The 15,859-nt window shown below is 40.0% G+C and overlaps 1 protein-coding gene across 5 annotated transcripts in view; it reads left to right on the forward strand.

Annotated features, from left to right (window-relative positions):
- The window catches only part of TRIM55 (tripartite motif containing 55), a 52,673-nt gene that overhangs the window by 19,354 nt on the left and 17,460 nt on the right, over nt 1-15,859 (forward strand). For 3 of the 5 annotated variants that reach the window (XM_073229599.1, XM_073229598.1, XM_073229600.1), the window contains exons 5-9: nt 10,819-11,052; nt 11,400-11,422; nt 11,525-11,649; nt 12,914-13,191; nt 14,538-14,825. In XM_073229599.1, coding sequence (XP_073085700.1) covers nt 10,819-11,052; nt 11,400-11,422; nt 11,525-11,649; nt 12,914-13,191; nt 14,538-14,825 — 948 coding nt within the window. The remainder of the gene's footprint in view (nt 1-10,818; nt 11,053-11,399; nt 11,423-11,524; nt 11,650-12,913; nt 13,192-14,537; nt 14,826-15,859) is intronic. The other 2 variants (XM_073229601.1, XM_073229602.1) reach the window with 2 other exon arrangements.

A 15,859-nucleotide genomic window follows, 5' to 3' on the forward strand; every position in this document is an offset into this window, starting at 1 on the left:
TATTATTTTTATTTTTAATAAAATGCTGAAGTGGTAGGTAGATGCAAGATAAAGGTAGAAAACATAGTTTAGTGCTCTAAGAGGGCAAATGTAGATGATCAGGTGTGTGCCTATGGACTAAGTATTAATCCAAGCTAGACAAGGGCAGCAAAACATCCACGGATGCAGAAGATTTCTGTCAAAGCAGGGGGGGTGAGGTTCTGAGCCTCACCTCTGTTGATCCCCAATTTCTCACCTGATGGCCCCCCTGCGACTGTGCCTGTCTTAGGTTGTTCCTCCCTTGAGGAATCTTACCCGTCTCTGGCTAACCAGTCATCTTCCGGCGCCATACAGGGAAATGTAAAGTTGGTAAGTGAGAGAGAAGCCATATTGTTTGAAAAGGTTAGCTTTTTACTTTTTTGGCAGATTTATGCCCTGTGGCTTCTATGCTCAGCACTTGTCTCGAGGTATCTTTACCACCTGGAGGAATTATGATACTCGGTAAATTCGATATGAGGCACGAATTCTATTTAAGGCTTGTAATTAGGAAGGAAGAAGAAAAGCTGTAGAGGTAGCATATGGAAGAAAACATGGGAGGATTGATTATTTCTTTGACATATCTTCTTGTAGAGTACCTTATGTATAGGTTTTAAACTACTAACTAATTTGCACACACATATTAACATAATAGGAATACGGTGACATAAACAAAGCAAATCTATAAATACCATCCATCTCCAGTGAAGCCAAGAAAACCATTTAGGCACCCTAGGCATTTGTGAAAATTTGTCTATGATATGATGGATATTGTGCAACTGTACTTGAACAGTCTGAGAGAAATCAGACAAATTAAAGCAGCCCATTTCTGGGATCTGTTCACATCCCATATGTTCTTTTAACCGTAGATAGTCTATAGTCATAAGATTTTGGAGTGCTACAACTTGCACCCCTCCCAACTCCTGGTTGAGTTCCAACAGTACAGATCTGGTCAAATTCGTTGTCTCACTGTATGCACATGCCAGCCTAGACATCTCCCTCCTCATTCCAATGGCAAGTCCAGGAAATGGTGGGGTGGATGCAGCCACAACCGCAGCATCGCCCAGATCCCTGTGGAGGCTTTTTGATGATCATCCCCCTGGCACAAGTCCTCCAGAGAGTGCTGATGCCGGAAGCTCCTCCTCATATCGTATCTTAGTTCATTTTCTGGGTATCCAAGCTAGGCCTTGATCTTCTGCATAGAAACAAACAGACCCTTTGCCCACACTTTGACATGCCCTCTATACAACTGTGCAGAACTCATTGGAGGTCAGCACACAGGAACTGCTTTTTTTTTTTAAGAGAAAGGAATATTATCAGAAAAGAGTACCTCCATAGCTGATCATCTGACACCCTATAAGTGATTAACATTAAGGATATTTAAAGCATGCGTTGATCTTTGATTTACCAATAGTTTTATCCTATCAAGGAGTAATCCCCCTTTTCTTTCTTTCTTTCTTCCTTTCTTTTTTTTTTTTAATCTTTAATCTACACTTACATGAAGAATACTATGTTTACTATGCTCTCCCCTATATCAGGTCCCCCCTAACAACCACATTACGGTTACTGTCCATCAGCTTAGCAAAATGTTGTAGAGTCACTAGTTGTCCTCTCTGTGTTGTCTAGCCCACCCTCCACTTGCTCCCTCCCCCCCATGCATGCTAATCTTAATACCCCCCTTCTTCTTCCCCCCCCTTATCCCTCCCTGCCCACCCATCCTCCCCAGTTCCTTTCCCTTTGGTACCTGTTAGTCTATTTTTGGGTTCTGTAATTCTGCTGTTTTGTTCCTTCAGTTTTTCCTTTGTTCCTATACTCCTCAGATGAGTGAAATCATTTGGTATTTCTCTTTCTCCGCTTGGCTTATTTCACTGAGCATAATACTCTCCAGCTCCATCCATGTTGCTGCAAATGGTTGGATTTTTCCACTTCTTATGGATGAGTAGTATTCCATTGTGTATATGTACCACATCTTCTTTATCCATTCATCTACCAATGGACATTTGGGTTGCTTCCAATTCTTGGCTGTTGTAAATAGTGCTGCGATAAACATAGGGGTGCATCTGTCTTTCTCAAACTTGACTGCTGCGTTCTTAGGGTAAGTTCCTAGGAGTGGAATTCCTGGGTCAAATGGTAGGTCTGTTTTGAGCATTTTGATGAACCTCCATACTGCTTTCCACAATGGTTGAACTAATTTACATTCCCACCAGCAGTGTGGGAGGGTTCCCCTTTCTCCACAGCCTCGCCAACATTTGTTGTTGTTTGTCTTTTGGATGGCAGCTATCCTTACTGGTGTGAGGTGATACCTCATTGTAGTTTTAATTTGCATTTCTCTGATAATTAGCGATGTGGAGCATCTTTTCATGTGTCTCTTGGCCATCTGTATTTCTTTTTTAGAGAACTGTCTGTTCAGTTCCTCTGCCTATTTTTTAATTGGGTTATTTGTTTTTTGTTTGTTGAGGCGTGTGAGCTCTTTATATATTCTGGACGTCAAGCCTTTATCGGATGTGTCATTTTCAAATATATTCTCCCATACTGTAGGGTTCCTTTTTGTTCTATTGATGGTGTCTTTCGCTGTACAGAAGCTTTTCAGCTTAATGTAGTCCCACTTGCTCATTTTTGCTGTTGTTTTCCTTGCCCGGGGAGATATGTTTAAGAAGAGGTCACTCATGTTTATATCTAAGAGGTTTTTGCCTATGTTTTTTTCCAAGAGTTTAATGGTTTCATGACTTACATTCAGGTCTTTGATCCATTTTGAGTTTACCTTTGTATATGGGGTTAGACAATGGTCCAGTTTCATTCTCCTACATGTAGCTGTCCAGTTTTGTCAGCACCATCTGTTGAAGAGACTGTCATTTTGCCATTGTATGTCCATGGCTCCTTTATCAAATATTAATTGACCATATATGTTTGGGTTAATTTCTGGAGTCTCTAATCTGTTCCACTAGTCTGTGGCTCTGTTCTTGTGCCAGTACCAAATTGTCTTGATTACTATGGCTTTGTAGTAGAGCTTGAAGTTGGGGAGTGAGATCCACCCTACTTTATTCTTCTTTTTCAGGATTGCTTTGGCTATTCAGGGTCTTTGGTGTTTCCATATGAATTTTTGAATTATTTGTTCCAATTCATTGAAGAATGTTGCTGGTAATTTGAGAGGCATTGCATCAAATTTGTATATTGTTTTGGGCAGGATGGCCATTTTGACGATATATTTTCTTCCTAGCCATGAGCATGGGATGAGTTTCCATTTATTAGTGTCCCCTTTAATTTCTCTTAAGAGTGACTTGTAGTTTTCAGAGTATAAGTCTTTCACTTCTTTGGTTAGGTTTATTCCTAGGTATTTTATTCTTTTTGATGCAATGGTGAATGGAATTGTTTTCCTGATTTCTCTTTCTATTGATTCATTGTTAGTGTATAGGAAAGCTACAGATTTCTGTGTGTTAATTTTGTATCCTGCAAATTTGCTGTATTCCGATATCAGTTCTAGTAGTTTTGGAGTGGAGTCTTTAGGGTTTTTTATGTACAGTATCATATCATCTGCAAATAGTGACCGTTTAACTTCTTCTTTACCAATCTGGATTCCTTGTATTTCTTTGTTTTGTCTGATTGCCATGGCTAGGACCTCCAGTACTATGTTAAATAACAGTGGGGAGAGTGGGCATCCCTGTCTTGTTCCCGATCTCAGAGGAAATGCTTTCAGCTTCTCGCTGTTCAGTATAATGCTGGCTGTGGGTTTATCATATATGGCCTTTATTATGTTGAGGTACTTGCCCTCTATTCCCATTTTGCTGAGAGTTTTTATCATGAATGGATGTTGAATTTTGTCAAATGCTTTTTCAGCATCTATGGAGATGATCATGTGGTTTTTGTCTTTCTTTTTGTTGATGTGGTGGATGATGTTGATGGATTTTCGAATGTTGTACCATCCTTGCATCCCTGGGATGAATCCCACTTGGTCATGGTGTATGATCCTTTTGATATACTGTTGAATTCTGTTTGCTAATATTTTATTGAGTATTTTTGCATCTACATTCACCAGGGATATTGGTCTGTAATTTTCTTTTTTGGTGGGGTCTTTGCCTGGTTTTGGTATTAGGGTGATGTTGGCTTCATAGAATGAGTTTGGGAGTATTCCCTCTTCTTCTATTTTGTGGAACACTTTAAGGAGAATGGGTATTATGTCTTCTCTGTGTGTCTGATAAAATTCCGAGGTAAATCTGTCCAGCCCCGGGGTTTTGTTCTTGGGTAGTTTTTTGATTACCGTTTCAATTTCTTTGCTCGTAATTGGTTTGTTTAACTTTTGTGTTTCTTCCTTGGTCAGTCTTGGGAGGTTGTATTTTTCTAGGAAGTTGTCCATTTCTTCTAAGTTTTCCAGCTTGTTGACATATAGGTTTTCATAGTAGTCTTTAATAATGCTTTGTATTTCTGTGGAGTCTGTCATGATTTTTCCATTCTCAGTTCTGATTATGTTGATTTGTGTTGATTCTCTTTTTCTCTTAATAAGTTTGGCTAGAGGCTTATCTATTTTGTTTATTTTCTCAAAGAACCAGCTCTTGGTTTCGTTGATTTTTGCTATTGTTTTATTCTTCTCAATTTTGTTTATTTCTTCTCTGATCTTTATTATGTCCCTCCTTCTGCTGACTTTAGGCCTCATTTGTTCTTCTTTTTCCAGTTTTGATAATTGTGATGTTAGACTATTCATTTGGGATTGTTCTTCCTTCTTCAAGTGTGCCTGGATTGCTATACACTTTCCTCTTAAGACTGCTTTCGCTGCGTCCCACAGAAGTTGGGGCTTAGTGTTGTTGTTGTCATTTGTTTCCATATATTGCTGGATCTCTATTTTGATTTGTTCATTGATCCATTGATTATTTAGTAGCATGTTGTTAAGCCTCCATGTGTTTGTGAGCCTTTTTGTTTTCTTTGTAGGATTTATTTCTACTTTCATACCTTTGTGGTCTGAAAAATTGGTTGGTAGAATTTCAATATTTTGGAATTTACTGAGGCTCTTTTTGTGAGCTAGTATGTGGTCTATTCTGGAGAATGTTCCATGTGCACTTGAGAAGAATGTATATCCTGTTGCTTTTGGATGTAGAGTTCTATAGATGTCTATTAGGTCCATCTGTTCTAGTGTGTTGTTCAGTGCCTGTGTGTCCTTACTTATTTTCTGCCCGGTGGATCTATCCTTTGGGGTGAGTGGTGTGTTGAAGTCTCCTACAATGAATGCATTGCAGTCTATTTCCCTCTTTAGTTCTGTTAGTATTTGCTTCACATATGCTGGTGCTCCTGTATTGGGTGCATATATATTTAGAATGGTTATATCCTCTTGTTGGACTGAGCCCTTTATCATTATGTAGTATCCTTCTTTATCTCTTGTTACTGTCTTTGTTTTGAAGTCTATTTTGTCTGATATTAGTACTGCAACCCCTGCTTTCTTCTCACTGTTGTTTGCCTGAAATATGTTTTTCCATCCCTTGACTTTTAGTCTATGCTTGTCTTTGGGTTTAAGGTGAGTTTCTTGTAAGTAGTATATAGATGGGTCTTGCTTTTTTATCCATTCTATTACTCTGTGTCTTTTGATTGGTGCATTAAGTCCATTTACATTTAGGGTGACTATTGAGAGATATGTACTTATTGCCATTGCAGGCTTTAGATTCGTGGTTACCAAAGGTTCAAGGTTAGCTTCTTTAGTATCTTACTGCCTAACTTAGCTCGCTTATTGAGCTGTTATATACACTGTCTGGAGATTCTTTTCTTCTCTCCCTTCTTATTCCTCCTCCTCCATTCTTCATATGTTGTGTGTTTTGTTCTGTGCTCTTTTTAGGAATGCTCCCATCTAGAGCAGTCCCTGTAGGATACCCTGTAGAGGTGGTTTGTGGGAAGCAAATTCCCTCAGCTTTTGCTTGTCTGGGAATTGTTTAATCCCGCCATCATATTTAAATGATAGTCATGCTGGATACAGTATCCTTGGTTCAAGGCCTTTCTGTTTCATTGCATTAAGTATATCATGCCATTCTCTTCTGGCCTGTAGGGTTTCTGTCGAGAAGTCTGATGTTAGCCTGATGGGTTTTCCTTTATAGGTGACCTTTTTCTCTCTGCATGCCAGAATTTTTAAGGCAATATAACATATTCTTAAAAGAACAGATTTCAAAGTTTGAATTTTAGTCGCCTTGGGCAAGTCACTTATACTTTCTATTCCTCGACTTCCTCAGTGGCACAGCAGGGTGAATGATGTCTCCTACACAGTGCTGTGATGACTAAGCTGGGGTTGAGAGGCACATGCCAGGGGCTCAGAAGGTGTCATCTCGTGTTGTTCTCCCAGTCACCAGGGAAAGCACACATGTTCTGATGCAGATCATTGTTTGAACCACTGGAGCATCTGAAACGCCTCTGAAATGGTGTCAGGATAAGACTACCAGGGTGGTGGTCAGTTACTATGGTGGGACTAAACAACTCCCTGCAGAGGAAAAAACTGCAATTGAATGGAAATTGACATTTGCTTTATTCTTCATCTAAGAGGCTCTGTGGTAACTCAAAATACTGGCAACCAAGGAAGACTGAACCTCTTGCAGGCAACAATGAAGCAAAGGGGAGTGAATTCAATAGCTGCTCAGCATGCCATAATCTTGTGGCTTTTGCTGCACTGTGGGGCTCAAATCAGTAGGGCCTCATCTGGCCCTCAGCCTGCCGAGGGTTTACTCAGAGAGCTTCTAAATGATCTGGACTAGCCCAGTAAATTCCTAATGCTAAGAACCCCAGAAGTAAGCAACAGAAATCCCGTAAGTTGTAACATAATTCTTCTAACATGAAGGGGGTGGCAACATGATATGGTGGAAAAGAGCATGAGTTTGGGAGTCCTGAACCCCTTGGCCACTGATTAGAGTTGCACTGAGGAGGCACAAAGGTGCCTCACTGATGGGAGAGAGGCTGAATTCCAGCCCATGTGCTGGAAGGATGGTGTTCTTCTAACGTATTGCAGGGTAGACACCTAGATTCTTACCCTAGTCTGCATTCACAGGACTTCTGCCTAGTGCAAGTAATTGGGGCTTTGTGAGTGAAGGGTTGACCTTGATTTCCTTGGGAGAATTTTCCTACCTTAATATAGTTCTTTCTTCAGCATTATTAATCTACTGTCTGCTTTTTTATAATTTTGTGTGTGTGTGTTGGGGGTGGGAGGTAGCAGAAAGAAAACCCTAACTGGCTTCATAAAGGCAATTTTGAAGTACTATATTTCAAATGAGGCTGAGTGGGCACTTCCAGACCCAGAGTTTTGAATGTTGGAGGAATGTGGTAGAGATATGAATGGGCCGAGTAGAGCCACAGTTGCTCAGTGACAAGTGGTGGGGCTAAGAGCTTATCTTCAGCTCTATTTTGGTCACAGAAGCATGCTCCTTACATGGTAAGAGCAGTGGTTACAACTTAGGTTTTTCCTGTCATGGCCCTGGCACATTCCCAAGCTGGGATTGACGTCGCATCACTTGGACATATAATTTATGTCTTGGTGCTGTCAGTGACCCCTCAGAAACCTGTCAGGTATGGAAAGAGGCATTCCATAGCCCGAAGACTGGATTATCTGCACATTTACCCAAAGTTGTAGTGTCTCGGAACTGGAAAGTCAGGAGGGAGCTCAGCAATCCTCCAGTGCCATCCTTTATTGTTCTGAGGCTAAATGTTTGCACAACTAATTTTTGCTGATTTCTTTTGAGCACTGAATGAAGCAGAGGCTTGGAATATCTACTTACATACATATTCCTTTAGAACAGAACAAAATAGTGCATATTATTTGCCAGGTAACAACTGCTTTTCACAGTATGTAGTCATGTAATAATAAAAATTAAGCATATCTTATGCATTGGGTAGCATTTCCTATAATACAAAGAAGCAAATGATAGTTGCTATTAAAACAATAGTAATTTTATCCAAATTCAACAGTATACAAATAATTTTTTAAAAATTAGAAATAAGATAATATTTGGAATTGAAAATAATAAAAGAATAAAGTAGTTATTCCATTTAAGTCACTAAATAAAATTTATATGAATGAAATAAATGATCTAATTCTTGACTTGAGAGAACACACTAGCCATGACTTCATATATATCAGTCTCATTACAAATAATTTGTCTTTCATGAACTTGAATGTCCTCATACACATCATATAGAAGAAAACATTTATGAAATAAAGACATTTTACCAGTATCGTATCTTAATATTCATTATAAATATTTCAAATGCACAATTCACTTTAGTAAAATAAACTAGAAACCATCATATGTTCATCAAGTAAACAGTAAAGCTTCTGAACATCAATGAGGCATATTTCAGGAATGGAGTAGGCACATGGTAGACTGTGAGCTTAGAACAGAAAGTTATACAGTGAAAGAAAGTTTTATTGGGAAGCTACTAGCATGCTTAAGTTCCTAGGCATTGGGATAGTCCAAATCTCAGGCTAAATGGATGCAAATTTGGCAAGCCCTGCAATAGCCATGTCTGGACACACTATGTGGGCCCTGTCCTGTACCTTTGACCACTGCTGAGACTCCACACATTTTCATCCCCTTCCCATACCTCTTCTGTTCCTGCTCATCTTAAAGATCAAACTCAAGCACCACTTCCTCTAAGTTTTTCCTGAGCTAGTGCCCCCTCCCCACCTGGAATGTCTTCCACCCACATGCTTCTATAAAACCTGGTATAAATCTCTAACATATTTCAATTAGTCAGTCTACCAGGTCATATTATATCACAGACCCAGTCTTTCTCATTCAGTGAACTGTGAGCTCCTTGAGAACAGGAACTATGTTTAACTTATTGTTGGGTCCCATAGTGTAAAGCATAGTAGTTTACACAAATGACATGCTTAGGAATAGTTTGTTAAATGAATGAATGGATGCATAAATGACAGCAATAATCGGTGATTACTATTAAAATATGTGGAGTCTCAGCAGTGGTCAAAGGATTAGGACAGGGCCCACATAGCGTGTCCAGACATGGATATTGCTGGGATTGCCAAATTTGCATCCATTTCCAGACATTTAGCCTGAGATTTGGACTGTCACAACCATTGTATCTCCTTTATGCATTATAAGCAGTTATAAAATATGAGAAGAACTGACTGTGTCCCAAGGGAAGCAGTGGAGTGAGGGATGTATTTCTCGCACATTTGTAGAGTATCTTCATAATCAACAATTTCGGTTTTTTGCCCCCTTTGACCTCTTACTCTGAGAAAAGTAGAGAAATTGGGGAGAAATAAAACACGATTTTAAGAAATCTACCTAGCAGATATCTACTGACTGACTATTGTCCAAGATGGTGTTGTCCAAGGTGGTATGTCCTAGGCAGACCCAGATTCTATTCTCATGGAGACCATAATTTAGATATTTAAGAAATTTGTGTAAAGAAAGAAAGTGATACATGACATCAAGGAGACTAATGTTTACTAAAATGAGAGAACATGTAATAAGTATCATATGAAGGTCTGGGATGTCAGAAATAATTTGGCTCTGTTCCCAAGAAGCCCCCAACAGGCAGGAGAGCTATTCTGGATCATCACAGTTCAAAACCTGCTCTCAGCTGTAAAGGTCCTAGACCCAGAGATGGTGAGGTCTAAGGAGATTGGCATACATGCACACCAAGCTTACTGGAGTTTGAAAAACCAAAAGGCCAATAACCAGGCCAACTAGAAAGTTAATTACGATTTAAACATGGCCTCAGAGTAAAGGGAGTTGGATGGTTCTGGAGATGCTTCAGCCATCTAAGGCAAATGAACAAGCCTGAGGCTGACTTCCCATACAGCCTTTCTCTCCAGGAATCAAAGACCAGATCCAGTATTCCCCTCTCTTAAACAGTATTGGATACATAGAGGACATGGTAGATACAGATATATACCATCAATGGTAACTATTATGGAATTTCAGAAGACTAAAAGATAATTTTCAGTCATAGAGATCAGGAAAGCTTTATGGAAGAAGTAGTATTTCAACAATGTCTTTATGATTGTTTAGAGTTTGTAGCTAATTGGGAAAGAACATTCTAAACAGAGGAAAGAGCATGCACAAAGGAACTGAATGGTTAATTTTTGCTGGACATAGGGTATGTGAGAGTGAATAGTAGAATTTTATGAAGGAAAGCTGGAACCTGGTCATGGAGGGGCTTGAAAGCCAGTTATGAAGTTTGAATGTTATTCTTTGGACATTGGGGAGTCACATCAAAGAAAAAGCACTGTATTCCAGGGAAATGTACTCCAGAAAAATGAATTGGGACACGGCATGTGACTTGGCTTGAAGTGGAGAATCCCAGATGCAGAGGCCATTGGGAAGCTTCAGGATGTACATGGGAGGACCAAAACTAGTACAGTGACAGCGTCAGTGGGGCAGAGAGACATTGAGGGGTACAAACCAGGAAGTACCATAACTCTTCCCTTACACACACACACACACACACACACACACACACACACACACACTCACTTCACTTCAAAGCAAAATATAAACCTATAAGCCATATAACCAATATATAATTTAAAATAAAACCTGTCCTAATTTCTATGACATTCTCCATTTATAAAGAAAAGAAGATTGAATAATCATTGACCCATTTAGCCAATTTGGTTGATTTTGAATTGTCTGAGTATCAACTTTGACAGAAATGGGATTTACAAAGCATGAACACACTGGGAATTTACACCTAAGGAACAGCTTATGGGAAAAGAAAAAATCCTATGTAAGTTTTCTTGTCTCCCAAATTGTCCAAGGTGATTTCTCCAAATAGATGCTCTTTCAAACATTTTCTGACATTAGCTAACCCAACTAACAGGAATGCTGCAGAAAACAGAAACAGGAACTTTGTGAGAAGTTTGATCACCTGTACGGCGTCCTGGAGGAGAGGAAGAACGAAATGACCCAGGTCATCACCCGAACCCAGGAGGAGAACCTAGAGCACGTCCGTGCTCTCATCAAGAAGCATTCTGATCATCTGGAGAATGTGTCAAAGTTGGTTGAGTCAGGAATTCAGGTCATGGATGAGCCAGAAATGGCAGTGTTTCTGCAGGTAAGTATCCTTTTGGCATCTGAGGAAACTAACCCAGAAGGTGGGTGCTGGAGAAGGAGCTGTCACCACATTGTCATTATTTATGCGTATCTCATTTTGATCTATTTTACCAACTAAAATATAAGCCCATTTTGTGCTAATATCTCATGTGTTTAAACAATTTCATAAGCATATATTTTAGAGACCATGACATTAGTTAAATATAAGAGGGTACTGGTATAAAACAGTTATTTATGGTATTTAGAAACTAAGCTAGAAGAGTTTCAGAGTCAGCAAAGGAAAGAACTAAGTCTCAACACTGTCTTTGATGAAAAGAATTTAAGTAGCCCTTTTGTTTGCTTTCACAGAATGCCAAAACCCTGTTACAAAAGTAAGTAATTTTAATTTTACGGAAAATGCATACTTTTCACTTTTACCCAATGCTATCAAACTTTCAACAGTGACAGAAAGCAGCAGCTTGTCTCTTTTGCAGAATTTCTGAAGCATCAAAAGCATTTCAGTTGGAGAAAATAGAACATGGTTATGAGAATATGAACCACTTCACAGTCAACCTCAATAGAGAAGAAGAAATAATACGCAGAATTGATTTTTACAGAGGTTTGTTATTCTTGTGACCATTTGGCCAAAACTGCAAGTGTGTGAAAGCTGCAGGTGGGTTCCCTGGGAGAAAAGGGGGATTCAGAATCACCTCCAGAATGGATGTTGACAGTTTTGCAAGGATCATAATCCAATGCGAAGCTCCGTTTCATTACAGAATCATATAGTTTGTTGACAGTATTTATTTAGCTTTACATATCACAGTGTCTATTACAAATGCCAATACAGGCATTTGGGTAGTCAAATTAATAATTTATGGTGATGCTGATATCTCAACTTCACCCCTATACAAGGTGTTAGCCCAATGATATAAGGTGTCATCAAATGCAAGGCTAAGTATGAGATAAAAGCAAAACACACAAGACATTTTGTTAGATATCATAGCACATTCACTTAATCAAACTCTAGAGGGCAAGAATGCTAATGAGTCACAGAATAAATTACAACCTGGAAAGAAAACTAGGCCTAAGTGTACTTCATGAGTTATAAATGTATCCCTACCATTCGGCACAGAAATCCCACTCCTGGAAATTTATCCTGATGAAATAATTGAAAAGAGGAAAATAACCCTAGCACTGACCAAAACTTTGGTTGTCTTGATTCATCCTAGCCCAGCTAGATGACAGGACTCCTCAGCTAGACCTAACAAGGCCATGAAGCTCTATCATTGTCTGCACATGTAACTTTAGAAGCAAATCTTCAGGATGGATATTTAAAAAATATTACATAGTATTGCTCTCTCCTTAATATTGCCTGAGAGAATATTAAGATGAATGGTTTAGGAAAAGTCATGGCTTTGTGACAAAAGTCAGTGTTCACTAAACAAAGGAAGTGAGAAATTAAAACAAGACAAGGGTCTTGTATGTTTTTTGTGGTAGGAAAGAGAGTTCAATTTCCAATCAGCTATTATTCCAGAGATAAATAAATGCCAATCCCTGTCCACCAGGACCTTGAAGATGTGATGGAGTATGATAAAAATGTGAACAGACTCTGGGCATCAGGTGCATGGTGCACAGTGGTGATGAGAACTGCGCTTTGTACTGGGAAGGGGAGCGAGAAGGATGGTGAGGCCAGGGCCCTCCATCACCTTGGTCCTACCCACATTGCTGGGGGTACATGTCATGAGTGGGCCACTGTCAAGCGTCTGACAGAGAGGCTTTCCTTGGCCCTGACCTTAATCTGGGCTATAAGCACTGGCCTCACAAATTGTCTTCATAGCTGTAGTGGTAATTCTAATGACTTTTTAAATATATTGACTTACCAGAAGAGGAAGAAGAGGAAGAAGAAGAAGGAGAAGAAGAAGGAGAAGCAGAAGCAGAAGAAGGAAGAGGAGGAGGAGGAGCAGAAGGAGAATTGGGGGGAGAAGTAGTAGAAGTGGAAGACGTAGAAAATGTTCGAATGGAGTCATCAGGAGAAGATGAAAGTTTGGAGAAAGCCTCGGAACCCGCTCAGCTGGCCCCTGAGATCCGGCCTGCCCCGGGGCCACCTCTGCCTTCCTCTCCAGAGCCACCTCCATCTGCTGCAGATGCCCCAGTGACACAGGTAACCGTTTACAAGTTCCCTCCTACGGGGCATACAGGTGTGCCTCCTTGCTGAACAAATCATTCTACCTTCAGAAAAGGATGACAATATGGCAGACATTTGTATGTGGAAGACAAAAGATGTCAGGGCAGCCACATTGGCAGGAAGAAAAGCAAAAGGCCTCTAGGTGATCCAGTAGGCTTGTTGTTACAACTGATTGGCAAGACTTAGTTTGACACCAGTAACACCCTCAAATCTGAGGCAATCTTTGGAAATTGTGTCTGTGTGGTATGTATAACATGTTATTTCATAGATAGCCAAAATCATGAGGATTGGATATGCTCTGAATACAGATATAAGGTACAGGGTGAGAAATAATATAGGGTAAGAAATAAAAATGATTATACTTTCATAACTGACTTTTCTATAGGTAATAGAAGTAAATAAAGTAAAAAAGCCATGCTGGTTTATGGTTTATGTGTCTGTTGTTAACCCTGAAATATAACTAAATCTTTCATCCAGTGGACAAACAAAAGCTTAATTTTCTGTCTATCTGTCATTTGTTGACATTATGTGTTGACAGAATTGTTTAAAACATTTCTTAGGAAGTAAGCTCATTCCAAATTCTGTAACTGATTGGCTGACCTTATGTTTCTAAGACAGCACCATCCAGTTTTCAAGCCTTTGACTGACTGCATGATACCTTTGGCAGACAGGTCCCAACCCACTGAGTTTGTGAGCAATTCAGACTCATCAAATAGGGTCCCTGGTTTTGCACCTGCTTTCAAAGCGAGTTAAAATGATCTATAGAAACAAAACCTCCGAGTATGAACTCATAGATGGGATTATAGTTTATGTTCTGTCTCCATAGGATTATAGTTCCTAGAATCTTGAAATTCTGGGCATACCAATTGCACTGAAATTGAAGAAGGGTGTAGTAACTAAATGAGAGTTGGATCTGATCAATAAGATCAATTTTTGGTTTTAGAAAAGAGTTTTGGGGAGCCCACATATGATATCAAAAAATCAATTCTGGTCAATAGTTTGACCTTTCTCCCATATTGGTTATTTTATAAGCATCTTTCATTTGAAGCTTCTGCTGTCTGCCTGCCCAGGTTGCCATCTAGTGAAAAGAAAAGCTCAGAAAAGAAGAGGCGACACATGCAGATGCTGAGACAGAGGGGTGCTGTCAGCATTCCTTCCCTTAGCACTGGTGGAGGATGGGATGAGCTGAGACACACTAAATCAGGCCCTGAACAGAGAGCTCACAGATTGCAAACTTGAGGGGAACTAAAATCAACTGCTTTTTCTTTTCTCTCTCTCTCTTTTTTTTTTTTCTACTTTGGAATTTATCTGTCCTGATGAAGGGGGAGGTTGTCCCCACTGGCTCTCAGCAGACCACAGAGTCTGAAACTCCAGTCCCTGCAGCAACGGACACTGCGGATCCTTTGTTTTACCCTAGTTGGTATAAAGGCCAAACCCGGAAAGCCACCGCCAGCCCACCTTTCACCTCAGGGAGCGAAGGTCTGGGGCGAGTAGGGCCTCCGGGTTCTGAGAATTCCAGTGTGCAGAAGGCAGAAGTGGCAGAAGCTGCAGCCAGTGAGAGGGCGGCAGTGAGTGGTAAGGAAACTAGTTCACCTGCAGCTACTTCTCAGGTCAGTGTTGATGCTCTCGTGTCTTAGTGTTTCTACTTGCCGCCTCGGGGCCCCCTAGAATCATGGCAAGAAAGTAGGACTTTCAAAGGGTAGAGAGAAACTGTGACTTCGGGGAAAACACAGAAACAACTCTTCCCCCAATGTTGACTTGATTATGAAGCTTTATATAAAAGAAAAACATTTGACTTCACTCCACCGGTGCATGGTGACCTCACACTTGGCTTCCCAGGGGAGGGGGGCACAAACGAGCCTGGCCCTTAGGCATGCAGTTGAAAGCTGCTTTGTCTGCAGAGACTGGCTGGTGAACCTGGCTCCCCTTTGTGAAGGCCACTTGCCCTTGCTCAGCCTTTTCTGTGTTCTCCTTGGGCTTCCTAAAACTAATCACCTTCTTTTGTGTGGTTCCCAGCAACCCTGAAGGAGCACATTTCAATTGATTTCTAAGCCTGCTCTGGAAAATAACCTCTGATTCATGGATTCTGGGAATGTGAGGGCTATGGCTAGACAGTCTTGGCTTGATTAAACCAGTGCTTCCTAAGCATGTGCTCCTGGGAGCAAAAAAGCACACAGGTTTTCCTCCATTGGATTTTTTTTAAGGGCCACTTAATAATTCTTTTTTTTTTTTTTTGCTTTTTATAATCAAAGTTTGAAGTCCATGTCTTCTTCCTAACACTGGGTTAGATGTCTGCATGGCTCAAAGACTCCATAGGAGAAATCTTCCACAATGTCTTTACAAGAATGTTCATGCTAACTCCATACCCATGAGCATTCTTAAATGATGTGTGGGGGTGAGCATTGCCCCAACAAGGGGCTTTTGAGGAAATACTCTCTAGTTCTGTGTTCCTGTGTCATCCAGGTGATTAACAACAATTTTGTTCAAAAATAAGAAATTAAATTATTATCTTGACTGTTCAAGTGAAACCTTAGTTTCACAACATAGTAAAAGAAAATGATTTTTGGAGAATTAAAAGTGGCATGATTTGTGTCATGTATTTATTTTCACAGATGAAAAATGACAAAAAAATATTTTGAGGTAG

This window comes from Manis javanica, chromosome 2 (genome assembly GCF_040802235.1).
Source record: "Manis javanica isolate MJ-LG chromosome 2, MJ_LKY, whole genome shotgun sequence".
NCBI classification, from domain to species: Eukaryota; Metazoa; Chordata; class Mammalia; order Pholidota; family Manidae; genus Manis; species Manis javanica.